The following is a 16,332-nucleotide window of genomic DNA, read 5'->3' as shown; positions in this document are numbered from 1 at the left end:
GAATGTAAGGGGTTTTTTTATTGGTGGGACGAGTAGGAAAGTGGTTTTTTTATTTGTTCGACGGGACGAGTAGGACCTTCCCTTGAACCTAATTCAACTATTGAGAGTAGGGGCTTTCTTGTACCGCCATACGCACAGACATTACACCAATTGTGGCTGGCCCAACAGTTTCCAGAATGCCCATGAGCGTTGGTGGGTCCTAGAGTGCTTGTCAAGGGCTCCCGCGCATACCCCGGGGTCCGCTTCGCCCTGGTGGTGAATGCAAGTGCGCGGTGAGCGTAGTAGCCCCCTCAGGCATGCTCTTTGTACAACCAAGCGAAGAACTAGTAAGGGTCGGAATGGAATATCATATGTAGTGTAGAATCGGATCTGAGGCTCTTTATTAGGATGGAATAAAGCGAGACCTTGCAACCTTGGGTTCCCGATAACAGGCCTCATCAGCCCGGTTACCTTCTTCATTGGGCCAAAAGAATGGGAATCATAAACAGTAAAGTGATGATTTTAAACTCATCATGAACCTAGCTGGCATCAGATTATTACTCGAAACGCTTTAGGGAGCGGGGCTTCTTTATGGAAAAAGGGGGAATGAGAGGGGGGTGTCGAAATAATCAAATAATTATTATTCTTGATCCCTATTCTTGGTTAGGCCTACCCATCCCAACCAGGGGTATGCTGGGATTTGCGAAGAGCCAAAAGAGGCCAAGAGCCTGGTGGAGTTACGACTATTGCTAGCGGTGATGCCTGAGTGAGAATAACCAGAACAGACCGGTCTTAATTAACCTTTTTTCCCTCAACTGTTTGGTAAACGGCTCATCTTGGTTGAGTTACAAGAAAAAGTAAGTATTCGTCTTGTAGCTCACTAAAGTACCCCAACAAAAAGCAAGAGTCAATAATCTCATCTATGAGTACAGATTCCCAGCCAAGCTTCTGTAGATAACTGACAGCTATCACTTACTAGTCAAGTGAAAGTGGGGTCAGTTTCAGTCTTCTTCGAACAGGGAACAAATCCTCCAAAAATGGAATGAGTTCGCAATGACTACCACAATCAAGCCGCCCCCTCATCACTTACCACTATTTTTTCTTGGGGGGAGTTCACAATGTTTTTTCTGTTATCGCGACATTACTTCACATAGTCCTTGTTTCACTCGTCACAAATATCTAACATATTCATACCTAATGATTTTCCACAAAGTGGTGACGAAAGATATAACTTGTACAAATCTTTCCATTTTCCAATTTGAAATTCATTTCTCTCTGCACAGATTGAAGCTTCGTGCATTCACGTCGCAGTTTTTGATGTAGTTGCAATCCCTATCATCAGTGAGTATTTCGAGATTGGGTTGGTGTTCCATATACCGTCAGTACAAGATCGAAAAGAATGCATTGGATGGATGCAATCGGCTGCCTAAAGGACCTCATTTTTGGTTGAAGGCTAAGTTCATTCGTCGATATATCTCACTCTGCTATGCTAGAAGACTGAGCAGCTTCAGTTTATTACCAACCTCGAGTCAGTCTTCGAGACCCCATAACATAAGAAAGTCGTGGAGTGCATAAGCCCTCTATTCTATTACATCTCTTTTCTTGGAAAGAAGTAGATCTCACTGCTTAGCAAGTGCTTTTCTTTCGCCATCTCCAAGTATACCAACAGACATAACTGAAACAAGAAGAAGATGTAAGCAACGAAGAGGACAGATTCTGTTGCTATTGCTATTTCACTGATAGGCGAACAAGCAAAGTGCGGGAAAGGAGCGAGACCAAGCCAAGGAGAGTAAGCCCTTCCCACATGTAAAGTTTTTTAAATGAATGCGCGAGGGCGTTGCACGAAACCAAACCGCTCCTTTTCCTATGCTTGCTAGCAAAACTCCGTTTTGCCTTCCACACGTGCCACTGAAAGCAGAATGACCTCTTCTCATTGCCTGCCCTTCCTTGAAAAAAGGTCCAAGCGAAGCTCATAGGTTGGAAAGAAAAAAGTCTCTTCTATAACTGGACACTTGTCTACTTAAAATCCGTTCTATTCCAGATATCAGTTCTGGTTATCGACTTTTGCGACACCCTCTACAGCTGGCGGGCGGATGGGGAATGTTCAAGATACTTCGATCCAGCAACTTTTTAGGAGTTGGCTTTGGCTTGTCCCTTTCTTTAATAAGAAGGTATCTTTATGCCAAAGATCCTTCCTTCAGCTGGTACGCAGGAGCGCACTTCGCAGGAAGGCAACAAAGTTCAGTTCATGAGACCGCGGCGGAGTGGAGTTGTTGGAAAAAAAGTGCTTTCTGCTATTCCACTGGTGTGACTTAGATACCCTTTCTTTGTGGTATCAGTCATGCTATTTGAATAGCCTTCAATCATCATAGCCTCTCCACCGATTCTGAAGACTCTTTCGGCATCAACTAAGTGGTAACACAATGTATAGAGTCTGACACCTGCTCAGTGCTGGAAGGTCGGAAGGAGAAGTGTTGTAAGTTCGAGAATAGGGTAGGGTCCTGCCCTTAAGATGAAGATAAGATTCGAGTTCCAAACCTTTATGCATGCACCCCCGTACAACTGCTGCGTACAAGTTCCGACCACCACCTATTTACTAAGATCATCATAGATTATTAATGCGTGCATTCTATTATCGCGGAAATATTCCCCCATGGCACACTCAGAATATGGGGCCAGAAAATAAGGTAGGCCGCTTATTCCCATCCAAAAACCGGATCCCTAGGCCAACCCTACAGGAAAGCTACTTAAGAAGGGTTGAAGCTCATCTTCAACTTAGATTAGAGCGGTTTCTGTTGAGTGTAGAAAGCTGGAGTGGAATGAGTCCCACCTACTCTACTCTATATATGTAAAAGAAAAGAAAAGCTTGCACGCGTTTAAACCTCATTCGTCAACCTGAGACTCATTATAAACAAGTTCTCTTCCTATACCTATAGGTTTGAATAAGGCTATGATGATCTAGAGAAACGTGTGGTTTCTGAACCCATTGAGATGACCCACGACCAGGTATTCGACCTTTGTTGAATTGGAACCAACCACCCCACTCTAATAATATGAGAAAGGAAAGCTTTATCCACTTCGTTCACTGTTGGCCCGTAGTAAGACATGCCACCTTAATGCACGGGACAGTTAGAAGGATTTTCACTCTTACTGAACCGACCTTCGAGATGAAAGGAACGGCCTCCCACTCTCTTATGCAGCTACTTCGAAAAAACAGCCTATTATGGCTATATAAAGGGACCGGCTTCCCGAAAATGTTAATGCCCTAAGATTGGACTCATCCCCAGTTTCCACAGATGGAAGGGCGAACTCCTCAACAAAAGAGGTGGCATGCCCGACCATATGTCCTGTTCAGTCAGTTACATATCGGTCAGCATGATTGTAGCAATACAAATGTTCTCAGGAAATGAAGGAGCGAAGCAGCTCGACCCCCTTCTTAGTCAATGGGGCAGCAGGTTTGGCATCCACTAGAAAAGAGAGAATCCACTTCAGATAATCACGCCTCTGCTAGGCAGCGTGTGGAACGGCCGAGAACGGACCTTTTTGGATATATAATCCAAGTTAAGAGTGGAGTTACGGAAACAACCGTTCGCTCCTTGTGATCTCAGTCGGTTCAGTTGCGATTGAACCGTCTGTTCAACTTCTTTACCGCGGACTTTGGAACACATTCGGTAGGCTGTGTTCCTTCGACACTCTGTTCAGCAACCTTGATATGTCGGTGCTTTTTAACCATAGGCATCTTGCCAGCTTTTTTTTTTACTTCTTTTAAAGGGGAATGCAGGCTTTCCTTAGAAGTTTTCGCTTGATCGAAAGGATATAACAAACACATACAAAACCTTAGCTTCGCTGACTTTATAAGGTATAACCTTCGCCACTATTTTCACTTAGATTAAAACTCAAATAAAAAAAGATTAGGATTGACCTAGACCTCTTGCTTGACCGCTCGTATGCACTCTTCCGCCCTCAAAAAGGCATATTGAGACTCAGAGGCAGAGGAGGAGGGTTTACAGATAGTAACTCGTGCTAGAAAGATGATGTTACCCTCGACTAGACACAGATTACCTCTTCTGGTAAAGGATCCACAGTAAGGGTAAATACTATTTCGATTTCGTGTACAGAGAATTGGTAAATGACTGCAATGGAGCTGGCTTGGAAACTATTGACTCGAAGGTCGTGGAACAAGAAAGAAAGAAGGGACCCTACCAAGACTTTGGGTTTGACTAAAGCTTCTGGGCTCGAACACCCCCCAAATAGCGCCCGCATTTTGTTTGGCACCGCTTGCCACATCATCACGACTTTGGCCACAAAGCCCTATCAAACGAGGAAAACTAAATCTTCGGAGTACCCGGTAATACTTGATCATCCGAGAGTGTGAAAAAAGTCTCTGCCATTTTAGAGGCACTAATCGTAGTAGAGCTGGCTGATGACTCCCAAGAGCTCTTATCGACGGAGTCATTTGGCACCTCGATGTCGACTAATCACATCCTGGGGTTGAAGAAAGTCCCAAAGGTTCGGTTGTTCGCCCCATCTGCTGCATCTAAATATGCTGTTTCATTTGTTAAGACAAAAGCATATGAATTAACTGGTCTAGTGAAGAAGAACCGCTAGCTTTAGCTGAGAAAAAGGCGAGTTAAGGATGCAGAAAGAAAGGAGGCAGATACGTGAATGAAGTGAGATCTTGGAACAAGGGCAGTGGTTGGGTCTAGGAGAAAATGGAAGGAGCTTGGGAATGAAACAACATAGGCTATCCCTCATGAGTGCGACATGCATCATTGCCTGGGCCTGACTATTCAGTTAAAGTGAGAGTTGGTTCAACTATCGAGGATAGAAAATTTAAGGAATTCTCAAGTTGCTCGAACCTGGTGAGAGAAATTTTTTCAAGACTGCCGTCTTTGTTAGTAAGTGGATCGGAATGCTAACGGCGAGGTGCGACCCATACCAATCCTACACTCCTTTATCCTATTCTTTGTCACTTCTTGGAAATCACGAAGAGGATTCCTGGGCTGAATTGAGTGGGAGGGGAGCGTTATCCATGTTCCGGCTCATTCGTATGCTCATTCTATTCATGCCACTAGAACCTATAATAAACCATCATTTCAAACCATCCTGTTACAGGGAATCTTTGGAAAGCAGCTTAGCTTGTGTTATTCGTAAGACATCTAGATTGGCTTGGCAGGGTAAGAGCTGCCCTTGACTCTATTCCTTCCTACCGCCCTTCCCACAGAGCCGTACGTGGACGTTACCGCTCATACAGCTCCCAGCCAGCAAGCAGTCCACCCCGAAACCAAAGGGGTACTAACTAACAGCTGAGTCCTCTACAAACCGCAGGAGATAGTTTTTTCGCGAACCGCCTAAAGTTCCAACTAAAAAGGCGAAATGATTTCTCATTATCTCAATTGAAGTAATGAGCCTCACAATATTGTGAAACTCGACGTGTTTGAGACTTAGTCAAGGATCCTTGTCTCCCAGGTTGGGGCCGGCGCTATGCGGACAGTCGAGCTGCTCGTCATTTTTGATAGGGCAGGCGCTCCCTACCTCTCGCATTGACTGAGATTCATTTTAGGCGATCGGCCTGACTTTTCTAGGTTTTTTCGGTGTTCTCGTTGAAACACACAGGTGTACTCCTTGCTTCTGGGGACATTGATCCGAAGCTCGAGTATGGTCCGTGCGCCGTTTTTCTTCTCTACCATGACGAATCAATTGATTTAATATAAGCATCGCTTGAAATAGCATTGGAAAAAGGGAGTCTTCGTTCATTCAACTTATTCAAGAATGCAAATTAAAAAACTAGTATTTTTATTTTTATTTTTTTCGTAATTAGAAGTGAAACGTCAAATTTCAAATTCACGATCTGTCTTCAAGTCTAATCCCATTGGCGCAGTCATCAAGGCCAATACGACGTCGTTTACGATGACCGCCACATCGTCGCTATTACAATCCAAATTCGAAGAACTTTCAATCCTCCATTCATCGTAAGCAACGTCAAATTTCAGCGCCTGTCATTTTCCTCTCAACAACTTCTTCTACCGTCTTTCTCACGGTTCCTTCTTCTCCACTATCGAAATACTCGTCCTTAATCCGAATCTCCATCCAAAACTCGCCCGATTTTCTTTTTTCCTCCCGGTTACTCGCCGGAGATGGAGAGGAAGGCTCTGCTGGTCTGTTCTGTGGTTACTATTTTGGGAATTTTGATGGTCGCCACTGGCTTCGCCGCTGAGGCCACAAGAACTAAGGTGAAGATGCAGTTTCTTACTTATCACTTATTGATTGCGTGAATTTTCTGTTTGGCTGATGGAAAAATCCATCGGAAAGAATGTGGAAGAACAGTATAGGAGTAGTTGTTCATGTTTAATAGGGTTTTTATATGGTTGAATTTGATGGGAAATTATATAAAAGTTAGTTATTGGTGAGTTTTAAATATAGATTGGATTGGATTGGATCTGTTGTTTTTGGCTTCTTCTTTTTATCTTTACTTGTTTCCCAAGCCCTACTGAATTGATCTTCTTCATTTTTTCCACTATTAAAGAAAGGTGAAGTGATTTGACTGATGGATTGGGGGTTATTATATCTAATTATACTTTTCTATTTTTTATTTTTTTTATTACAGTGATAATTGAGAATCCTGATTTGAATCAGATGTCAACAGTACTTTTCCCATTTGAATTTCCTCTAATTTCAAGTAATAGTTAGAGTCGGTTTGTTAACAAGTTTGTTTGTAATTTGCTATTTTTAGAAGTTGGACAAATTTAGTGACAGTTTATCCCTTGAGATTTTACAAGTTACAAAGTTCATGTCATGAAGCCTTTTACGAAACGTTTGATGAAACAGAGACAAGACTCTGGATCAAGGAAATAATAGTTCAATTGGGCAGTTTAATTCTTAACTAAGGATATTAAATCTAAGGGTATGTTTGAAAGTGATATTAATCCAAGGGTATGTTTGAAAGTGATATTAAAACAAACACATTTTTAATCATTTAGAATCAGTTTAGTTTTTGGTTTTAAACTTTTAAAAGAAATTGTATCACTTTCAAGCATGCCCTTATTGGTCTTGAGACTTATGATTATGAGTACAAACTTTTGTATGCTTACTGAAATCATAATTGGCTTCTTTCTATATAACTTGATCTATGTTGATTTTGGTAACAGTTCTTTCAAGTTTAGTGTGGGATCGAAGCTATTTAAAGTTTGACCCATTGATTTTTTCATTTGACAGTTGAATCATGTCACTATAGTCGCTCCTAATATGTGCAAATATCCCCGAAGTCCTGCAATGGGCCTTGGTTTGACAGCCGCTCTAGCGCTTTTGTTTGCTCAAATAATGATGAAGGCTTTGACGGGATGCATTTGTTGCCTTAGGGGTCCTCGGCCTCCCGCTTCTAAATGGAGAACAGCTGTGATCTGCTTTACCATTTCGTGGTATCTTTCGACCTTTCCTTTCTCATCCTAGTTTGCATTTAGTTGATGGTTTACTGGTTGCTGTTACATCATGAGATAAATTATATAAATGCCAGTTGAAATCAGAATGATTCTTGCCTTATGGTTTTCTCAAGCGTGGGAAGGAATTTTGAACCCAATTAATCGAATTAAAGTTGTTTTATTGTCAAGTATCTTCTGCTCGAGTTCTTAATGACTTGATTTCACGATATTGTTTGTGATAATATGATTTTTATTTCTGCTTTACCACAGTTCCTGTTCTTGTTATCATCATTTTGGCTTCTTCTGCATTGTTAATTTGGTATGATTTTCGTCTCTTGTGTTTATCGAACTTAACCAAGAGAAGAGACTTCCTCATAACCTGATCCATGATCATCAGTGTAAATGATTGATCTATTGTTCTTGGAGAAACATTTTATTTCACGACTAAAAGAACGATCAATTCCTTTAATTCCCAATGAAAATGGAACAAACATAGATTTTCCTTGTACTCTGAATTCCTCCCATCATCACCCCTTTGTCGAGTTGTGTTTGTTTAACCATCATGGGTTGACTTAGTTGTAAATAAAAGACATGGGTTTGATAATGGGCCAAGAAGGAATAAGTTTAATCTATGGTGGCTTCCAACTTAAGATTTAATACTCTATGAGTTTTCTTGACACCCAAATGTTGTAGGATCAGGCGAGTTATCCTGTGAGATTAGTCGAAGTGTGGCCCGGACACTCACAGTTATTAAAAAAGAAAAAAAACGTTGTGTTTGTTGGAAAAACTAAGTTTGAGCCCTGGATTTTCCCTTCCCTTTTCTTGTACCTACATCCCATCCTCAGCTTAATTTCTTCTGCAGGATTGCATATGTGATTGCAATTCTCCTGTTTCTCACTGGTGCCGCGCTGAACAGTGGATGGGGTGAACGAAGCAACCATTTCGGTTCTTACGAGTGCTATGTTCTGAAACCGGGAGTTTTTGCTTTTGCTACCATTGCGGGTGCTGCAAGTTTAGCTCTGGGATTGTTCTACTTCCTCATATTGAACTCTGCAAAGAATGACCCTTCTACTGTGTGGGGCAATCCTGCCGTTCCTCCTCAAGCAAACATTGCAATGGCGCAGCCACAGTTCCCGCCTCCGCCTGCACCGAGAACTACAGACCCCGTATTTGTTCACGAAGACACATACATGAGACGACAATTCACATGATCAGTTAAATGTAGGTTCATAACAAATGCGTTTAAGAAAACCATAAAACCATACCACTTGATTGATGTAACTTTTGAAACCAGGGATTGAAGGTGAACAAAATATGTTCGCTCTGTAGAAAATAGCTGTTTTGGAGTTGTACAGGCTCTCTCTCATACAGAAACTGAATTGAATTTGTGAAAGGAGGTGTCATTTTATTTGCCTTTTATCTAAGGGAAGTGAATAAATTGTAATGTAATAAAATGTGTATCCACGCGTTATTTGTACTACAAATTTTGTAGTAGGAAGCGGTGGTTTAATCCTGTTGAGGCTTACGGAGTATTTGTTTATGATAAGATAGTAATAAAATTTCATTAACTAGCTAAGGATGCATCTGGAATATATTTTCAAGTTTTTAGTTTAAAAAATAATTCATTTTAGAAGAAATTGAAGTGTTTAATAATCAATCAAAATGACTTTTCAAGTGTATTTTAATCAATTTTTATCAAAAGTGTTTAAATAAAAATGATTTTTTTTAAAAAAATATTTTTCTCTCAAGTTAATCCAATGGGCCTCAAGTGTGGGTAATACTGCTGCTCATTCATTTACTTTCTTGTGGGGTTCCTTGGTTGGTTAAGGGTAAGTAATTTGAACCATATATCTTTTAGCTGCTTGACACATATTACGTGTTTCTTGAGAAATTTTTTAGGACTCATGTCGAGTATAGCTCATTTTGAGATTGTTAAAATCATTGGAATTAGTAGAAAAAAAAACAATTAATTGTTATTTTTTAATATAGCATATTAATTTAGGCCGTATATAATTATTTGTATAATATTGAATTAAACCCGTTGATTATAAATATAGGATAAATTAAAATTTCTCGTCCTTAATTATGGTTTTTTTTTTTTTTACTTCAACATTACGTAGGATGGGAGATTCGGGCGGCTGATTTATTAGTTTAGAGTTTGTACCTATGCTTTTAAAAGTTTATGCTTGGTCTTTATAATTTTAAAGGTTTTCATGAATCGTCTTAAGTTTATAGAAGAATTAATATTTCTTCCTATTTTTCGTTCAACCCGAAAACTCTAATATTGTCAACTTATATTAAATAGGGCATCAACTCATTTTTAAGTAAAAAATAAAATAAAATACAAGGATAGAAACAACTTGTATAATTAGACTTCCCTTAAAGTTAAATTGAAATTGAGTTCAAATTATAAAAATTAAATTAAATTAAAATTTATGATAAGAAATTTGAAGGTAAAAATATCTAAGCATTCATTACTTGTTTGTTATGGGTTTGTTTGAATTTTACAAGGTTCAATATAAACAACTACATCAAATTGTTGAAACTACCTTAAAAAACACTTTTGATTTAAACTTTCATAAAATAATAATTTAATATCTATTCTTTTAATATGATATCACTTTTCATACTTTTTATTAGTTCATGTCACCTTTCGTACCAAACTCAAACGTTAACTTCTCTTTAAAAAAAAAAAGAGAAAAAATCACTAATAAAAAAATTGCTTGAATTATTAACTAATCGCTCATTTGAGAAAAATCCCCCCATTTTTGGGCTTATTTTAGGCATTATTAAATCCAAGACGATACATAAGTATTGGTATATATGGATATTGCTTCTTTCAAGTCTATAAGTTTTTTCATTTTTCATTTTCTTTGAAAAATTTCAAGCCAATAAGTTAATCAAAGCCTAATTATACTCCGTTAATATTTTTCTTTCCTAATCTCACATGTTTCCGAAATTTTAAATTTTTGTATGAAAAGTTTTTTTCAAGTACTATAATGAAAAAAAGTTGACTATTACCATTTTCATGACTATGACTCTTTTTATTGACTCGTAACATTCATTCTTCATATAATTTATAAAAATTTATGTTTGATTATCCCTAAAGTTTTTCGAATGTCAAGATGAACATAATTTAACTAATATAGTAGTTGTATTAATAACTTCAAAGTCAAATGTTAGATTCCTCCATCCTGCATATTGTAAAAAGAAGTTTTTATTTATTTTTTTTCTAAATATTGTATATATATATATATACACGAAGATGAGAATAAAAAATAAGAAATATGAATGAGAGAGAATATTTTGAAGGAATTTTACAGGTTGTCTATCTTTGAAATTCTAATTTTACCAGAAATAATATTTGAGTGTAGCTTAGTTTATGCTTATGTCTATATATCTTCTCCAATCACAAAAAGATAAAAATATTTAAAAAACACGTACTTCTATAAAAAAAATTGTCATATAATAATTTGTAATTAAATACTTAAGTTAGATGCACAAAAATAAATGCAGCCGGATATATATCAAAATATTCTTGAAAATCTTGATTGATATAATCTTCTCTATTTGAATTAGAATATTGGATATGACTCATTTCTTGTTATAATAATGTGAGAATCTAATTATTTGGTGTCCGTGAAGTGCTTAAGTTCACACATGAGTAGAGATTTATGGATTTTGTAAAAAAAAAAAAAAAAAAATAATAATAATAAACGATAATGAGTATTTTTTTTAATATAATTCTTCAGGTTGATCAAATCTTTAATTTTGAGTATATATAAGAGTATTATTATTCTTACAAACAAAAATAGTGAATTTCATGAATCCAACCAAAGAGTAACTTTGAATTTCTACAAATTTGGAGCAAAATTGACCCAAATAGTGACGTCACTTACTAGTACAAAAAAAATATTAATTTTGCCTAAAATAAATGCCCCCACAAGAAAAATGAATAAAAATAGGAATTAGCATTCTCAAAATAATAATAATAATCAATCCATTTATTTATCACCTAAACTAAATTCCCCACACATTTGGCCTTATTTTAGGCATTTTATTACATTTCAACAAAACCCAAAATGCTAAAAGGAATAAACATTCATCTATTTATGGAGATTGCTTTTCCCTACCCTATAATTTAACTAAATCCGAATTATATTCAATTAATATTTTCCTTTTTCTAATCTTTCATACTTCCAAAAATATTGTTTTTTTATTAAAAAAATAAATATAAGATTACATTTTCCATTTCAATCCTAACACTATATAACCATGGACATATCCATTCATTTTCATTATCCTTTCACATTTCAACATTTATCTTTATCTTATTCTTATATTTTCATTTCTCTTCAAATTCTTCATTATAGCACATAAATGAAGCTCCTTTTTGTTTTTGTTTCAATCTTTTCCATTGCCAATTTAAGTTCAAGGAATGTATTAGCTTCGCCTCATTATTTCAATGTTCTTCATTATGGAGCCACCGGAAATGATGAAACCGATGATTCACAAGTAAGTAATTTATAACTCCAATTATATATATATTTTTCGAAGCAATTGTTAGCATGTCTCTAACTTTTTATTATTTTTTTTCTATAAAGGCTTTCTTAAAAGCTTGGAAAGATGTATGCGAAGCAACCAAAGGCATTCCAACATTACATGTTCCACTCGGAAAATCTTACCTATTGAACCCTCTCACTTTTCAGGGTCCTTGCAAGTCCAAACAAGTCAATATACAAGTAATTTATCTCTCACCCCATATTCTTTAAATTTTTTTTTTTTATATTTAACCTACTTTTTGAGATTGAGGACACAAGTTTTATACTAATTCATCTATGACAGTTGAAAATTTGAGAAAACACTTTTAGAAAATGAACCATTATTTTGTCGAAATGAGTTTGGTTTAATGGTATTGAGATGACTTCTGTCCAAAGAGGTCGGAGGTTCAATCTACTAAAAAGAAATACTATTTTATATGATTGTGTTATTTTGTAGCTTAGAGGAACTCTAGTAGCTCCAAAGAAGGGTGCATGGCCAACTGACAAGAAAGATAAATGGATCGAATTTCATGACATAGATGGACTTACAATTAATGGGGGAGGACAAATTGATGGCCAAGGTTCTTCTTGGTGGGAAGATTGTGAAACACATTGTGAACGACCAACGGTAACTTTTAATTCATTCCCTTCCTATTCATTATTAAATTTATAATGTGGACATTACTTTTATAACATATGGTTTTTTCTAGGCATTATTTTTCCACAATTGCAACGGTTTTCTATTAAGAGATATGAAGCACGTCAATAGTGGAAGGAACCACATCTCCATAAATGCTTGTAACAATGTTATGGTCTCAAATATTCATATAATTGCTCCTGAGGCGAGCCCGAACACAGATGGAATTGACATTGCAAGATCAACCAATGTTTTTATTCAAAAATCTTTCATGGCAACGGGTAACAAATTTTAGATTGTTCTTAGGAAGAATATTATTTTCATTTATAAGATTGTAATCATATATTTTATTATAGGTGACGATTGTGTTGCCATTAACAATGGATCTTCCAACATCAATATCGTAGGGATTACTTGTGGCCCTGGCCATGGCATAAGGTAAACATGTTGATTTCTAAATAAAATATAACATCTAATCTTTATTTGCATTAAATAAAATCAATTTAAAAGTTCTATAAAAAAAAAAAAAAAAAAAAAAAAAATACAATGTAGCATTGTTTTGTTATATTTGAATGTAGCATTGGGAGCTTAGGAGCAGATGGACAATACAACGTAGTTGAAGATGTACATGTGAGAAATTGCTTCTTCAAGGGAGCTCAAAATGGAGTTAGAATCAAGACTTGGGAGGTGATATTAGTTTTCAATTAACTCATAATGAAATATCGATAAAAAGTAATATTTTTTGTTCCGACATAATTTTAGGGTGGATATGGATATGCAAGGAACATCACATTCGAAAAAATAACACTCATGAATACAAGAAATCCAATCATTATCGATCAATATTACACTACTTCAGCAAGTTCAAGAAAAAATAAGGTACAACAACAAATTACTTTTATCTTACTTTTTTCCCATTTTGTTCCCTATATATATATATATATATATATATTTAATTACACTTTATATTCAGGTAATAAATATAAAAGTGAGTGATGTGACATATCGTGAAGTTCATGGAACATCAGCAAATGAAAATGCAATTACTTTGAATTGTTCTCGAGCTCGTTGCACCAATATTCTAATGGACAATGTGAACATAAGGACATCAACACCAGGAGAAGAAGCCAAAGCTTTTTGCCAAAATGTTGAAGGAAAAGTCGATCGTGCTGTTCCCAGTGTACCTTGCTTATCAAAATTTGATTAATTTGTTTTTGAGACTTTATTAATGTATCATTGGAGAAAAGGATTTAGTTAATGATCCATCTCTTAATTAAGTCTATTAAACAAAGATGTTAATTAACCTAAAAAAGTCCAATGTCCCATTAATCTATACTTATAAACAAAATGGAACAAGTAAGCTTTTAAAAATAGAATGTGTAAGCTCAATGTCCCATCGTAAACCATTTTATAATGGTAATCATTATAAAATTTGAAATTGAGTTGGACAAAAGTAAATTCATGGATTCTGTGGGAGTTGAAAAATTAGGAAAATGAGAGTTTAAAACCGCCATTAAAAGATTTTAATAATACTATCTTTAATGTCGGTTGTCAACCAACATTAAAGCCCTTTAATGTTGGTAGACCAGAAATTCTTCTAATGTTCCAAAAAAAAAAAAAAAAAAAGGAAATAGAGACTAAAAAGGAAAATAGAACGTATGTTTTTAGTTTTTAAAATACTATCTTCAACTACGAATTCCTTTATTTTGTTTTTTGTTTTCTAATTAAATTTCAAAATTAATGCCAAGCTTTGGAAGTAATAAAACAAAGTTCTTAAAAACTTCTTGTAATTAGGATTTTGTCAAAAATTCAAATGTTCTATTAAAAAAGATGAATACTATAGTAAAAAATTGTTCAAAACTTCTTTCCTCTGAAGAGGACATTAATCAAGGAAGTGAACTGTGATCTGTCTTTTTAGTTCTCCTATGTGTTGGGGAGGAGTTGAATGTTTGTTGGGTATTTAATTGATGAATGCTATTTCATTAAAAAAAAATTGAGAAAACAACAACAAATTTTAAAAATAAAACAACAATTGAAAATTGTGAAACCTTAAAATTGAAATTTGAGATAAACAGAGATTTTCACTTTAATTCTATCATTTAGAAAGAAAAAACTTGACGCATATCGCAACTATCATTTATACATATGGACTAGCGATTAGAAGATGTATAGTTTGAATGACTTACCTTATTGTAGTCTAGAGAAAAAGAAAAAAAAAACTTCTATAAATTTGGACCAAGTAAAAGAAACAATTAGACCAAAATTGTTTCACGTCTCTATTATCTATTTAAAGGAAATCATTAATATAGAGACTAAATTGAATATGTCATAAATGATTTGACTTGATTGTAAGATTTTGAAATCTAAAATAAATTGGACACATCTCTCAAATGAAACAACATAATTTATCTCATATTAAAAAAAATATTGCATTTTATTCATATCCAAGGATAAGAAAGTCAGATTTCAATTTAAAATTAGTCATATTATAATTAATTGCATATTTCATTTTCGACATAGTCCTTTTTAAAAGCATACTCATTCCGTTTTGTTTATAAGTTACTTAATTATTATTGTTTACATAATTAAGGACATGCTTGGATTGGTTAGAGAATTTCTTTTTTTAAAAAAAATCATTTTTATTTAAACTTTTTTGATAAAAAATGGTTTAAAATACATTTTGAAAGTGTTTCAAAAGCTATTTTGAGTGGTTACCAAATTCTTTTTTTTTTTTTTTTTTCAAAATGACTTATTTTTACAATCAAACACTTGAAAAGTTAACTAAAATACACTCTAAGTTTTTCGATCTAAAATAATAATGGGTAAGAAACACAATTTTAATTTTGATTTGAGTTATGTTCAAATAATAAAAAATATGCATTTAGTTTTTAAATTTAACTATATTAAAAATAACCAAAAATATAATTAAAATGATAAATTTAAACTAATATATATCTATATCTATAGTAGATTAAGGGGCAATAAAGGAAGATTTTTTCTCTTTCCTTTTTGCCCTCAAAACTTTTAAGAATTCCTATTTTTCCCTCGTAACTAGGGATGATCATTAAAATCGGTAAAACCAAACTGAAACCAATTAATGTGGTTCGATTCGGTTTGATATATTTTCAAATCAAATTATTGCGGCACGGTTCGGTTTCAAATCTGAAAATCGATTTGAAACCGAACTGAACCGCTTTTTTAATAAATTTATTAAAAGACTATATATATATATAATTCATGAGAAATTTCATTGGCTTTGTTATCAATTTCAATTGAATCGGTATCAACAAGAATATAAACAAGTTTTTTATGGATAATTTGGAATAAAATAGAAATTTGACGGAAATATTTTTTGGATTATTTCAGGAATAGATAGAGTTACTTAGGATTCCGGCTCAAGAGTTGTAATATATGAAGTTTGGGTTTTATTATGGTAAGAGATAGATGAAGATGGTCGATAATTAAAGATTTTGCTTGAAGGTATAACTTATGAATTAATTAATAGTAGGATATATAGATATTTGCATGCTTGACACGTGGCATTGTGGGAAATGATGAATGTATGGATAGAAAATTATATAGAATTATATGTAAATGATGAATACGTAAGAAATGATGAAGATAAGTTTTTTTGGAAAATCTAAATATAATAAAGAAATAAGATTTCATAATTTAAAGTAGATGTTGAAAATATAAAAATTGCTACGAACTCACTTAAATTTTGTACTTAGGAGTTGGAATCAACAAGGTGGTACAT

At 34.8% G+C, this 16,332-nt stretch overlaps 2 protein-coding genes across 2 annotated transcripts; both read left to right on the top strand.

Moving 5' to 3' along the window:
- Nucleotides 1–5,944: 5,944 nt before the first annotated feature.
- Nucleotides 5,945–8,910, top strand: LOC120090266. The gene is made up of 3 exons (XM_039047863.1): nt 5,945–6,212; nt 7,195–7,397; nt 8,260–8,910. The coding sequence occupies exons 1-3, from the start codon at nt 6,117–6,119 to the stop codon at nt 8,606–8,608; spliced, it is 648 nt and encodes a 215-aa protein (XP_038903791.1). The 5' UTR covers nt 5,945–6,116; the 3' UTR covers nt 8,609–8,910.
- A 2,867-nt stretch (nt 8,911–11,777) lies between these two features.
- Nucleotides 11,778–13,782, top strand: LOC120078487 (probable polygalacturonase At3g15720). Its single transcript, XM_039032760.1, has 8 exons — nt 11,778–11,912; nt 12,002–12,139; nt 12,396–12,566; nt 12,649–12,856; nt 12,932–13,013; nt 13,154–13,262; nt 13,338–13,454; nt 13,549–13,782. The coding sequence occupies exons 1-8, from the start codon at nt 11,778–11,780 to the stop codon at nt 13,780–13,782; spliced, it is 1,194 nt and encodes a 397-aa protein (XP_038888688.1).
- Nucleotides 13,783–16,332: the final 2,550 nt, after the last annotated feature.

The sequence above is a fragment of the Benincasa hispida genome, chromosome 1 (genome assembly GCF_009727055.1).
Source record: "Benincasa hispida cultivar B227 chromosome 1, ASM972705v1, whole genome shotgun sequence".
Lineage (NCBI taxonomy): Eukaryota > Viridiplantae > Streptophyta > Magnoliopsida > Cucurbitales > Cucurbitaceae > Benincasa > Benincasa hispida.
This window is presented reverse-complemented; position numbering and strand designations above follow the sequence as displayed.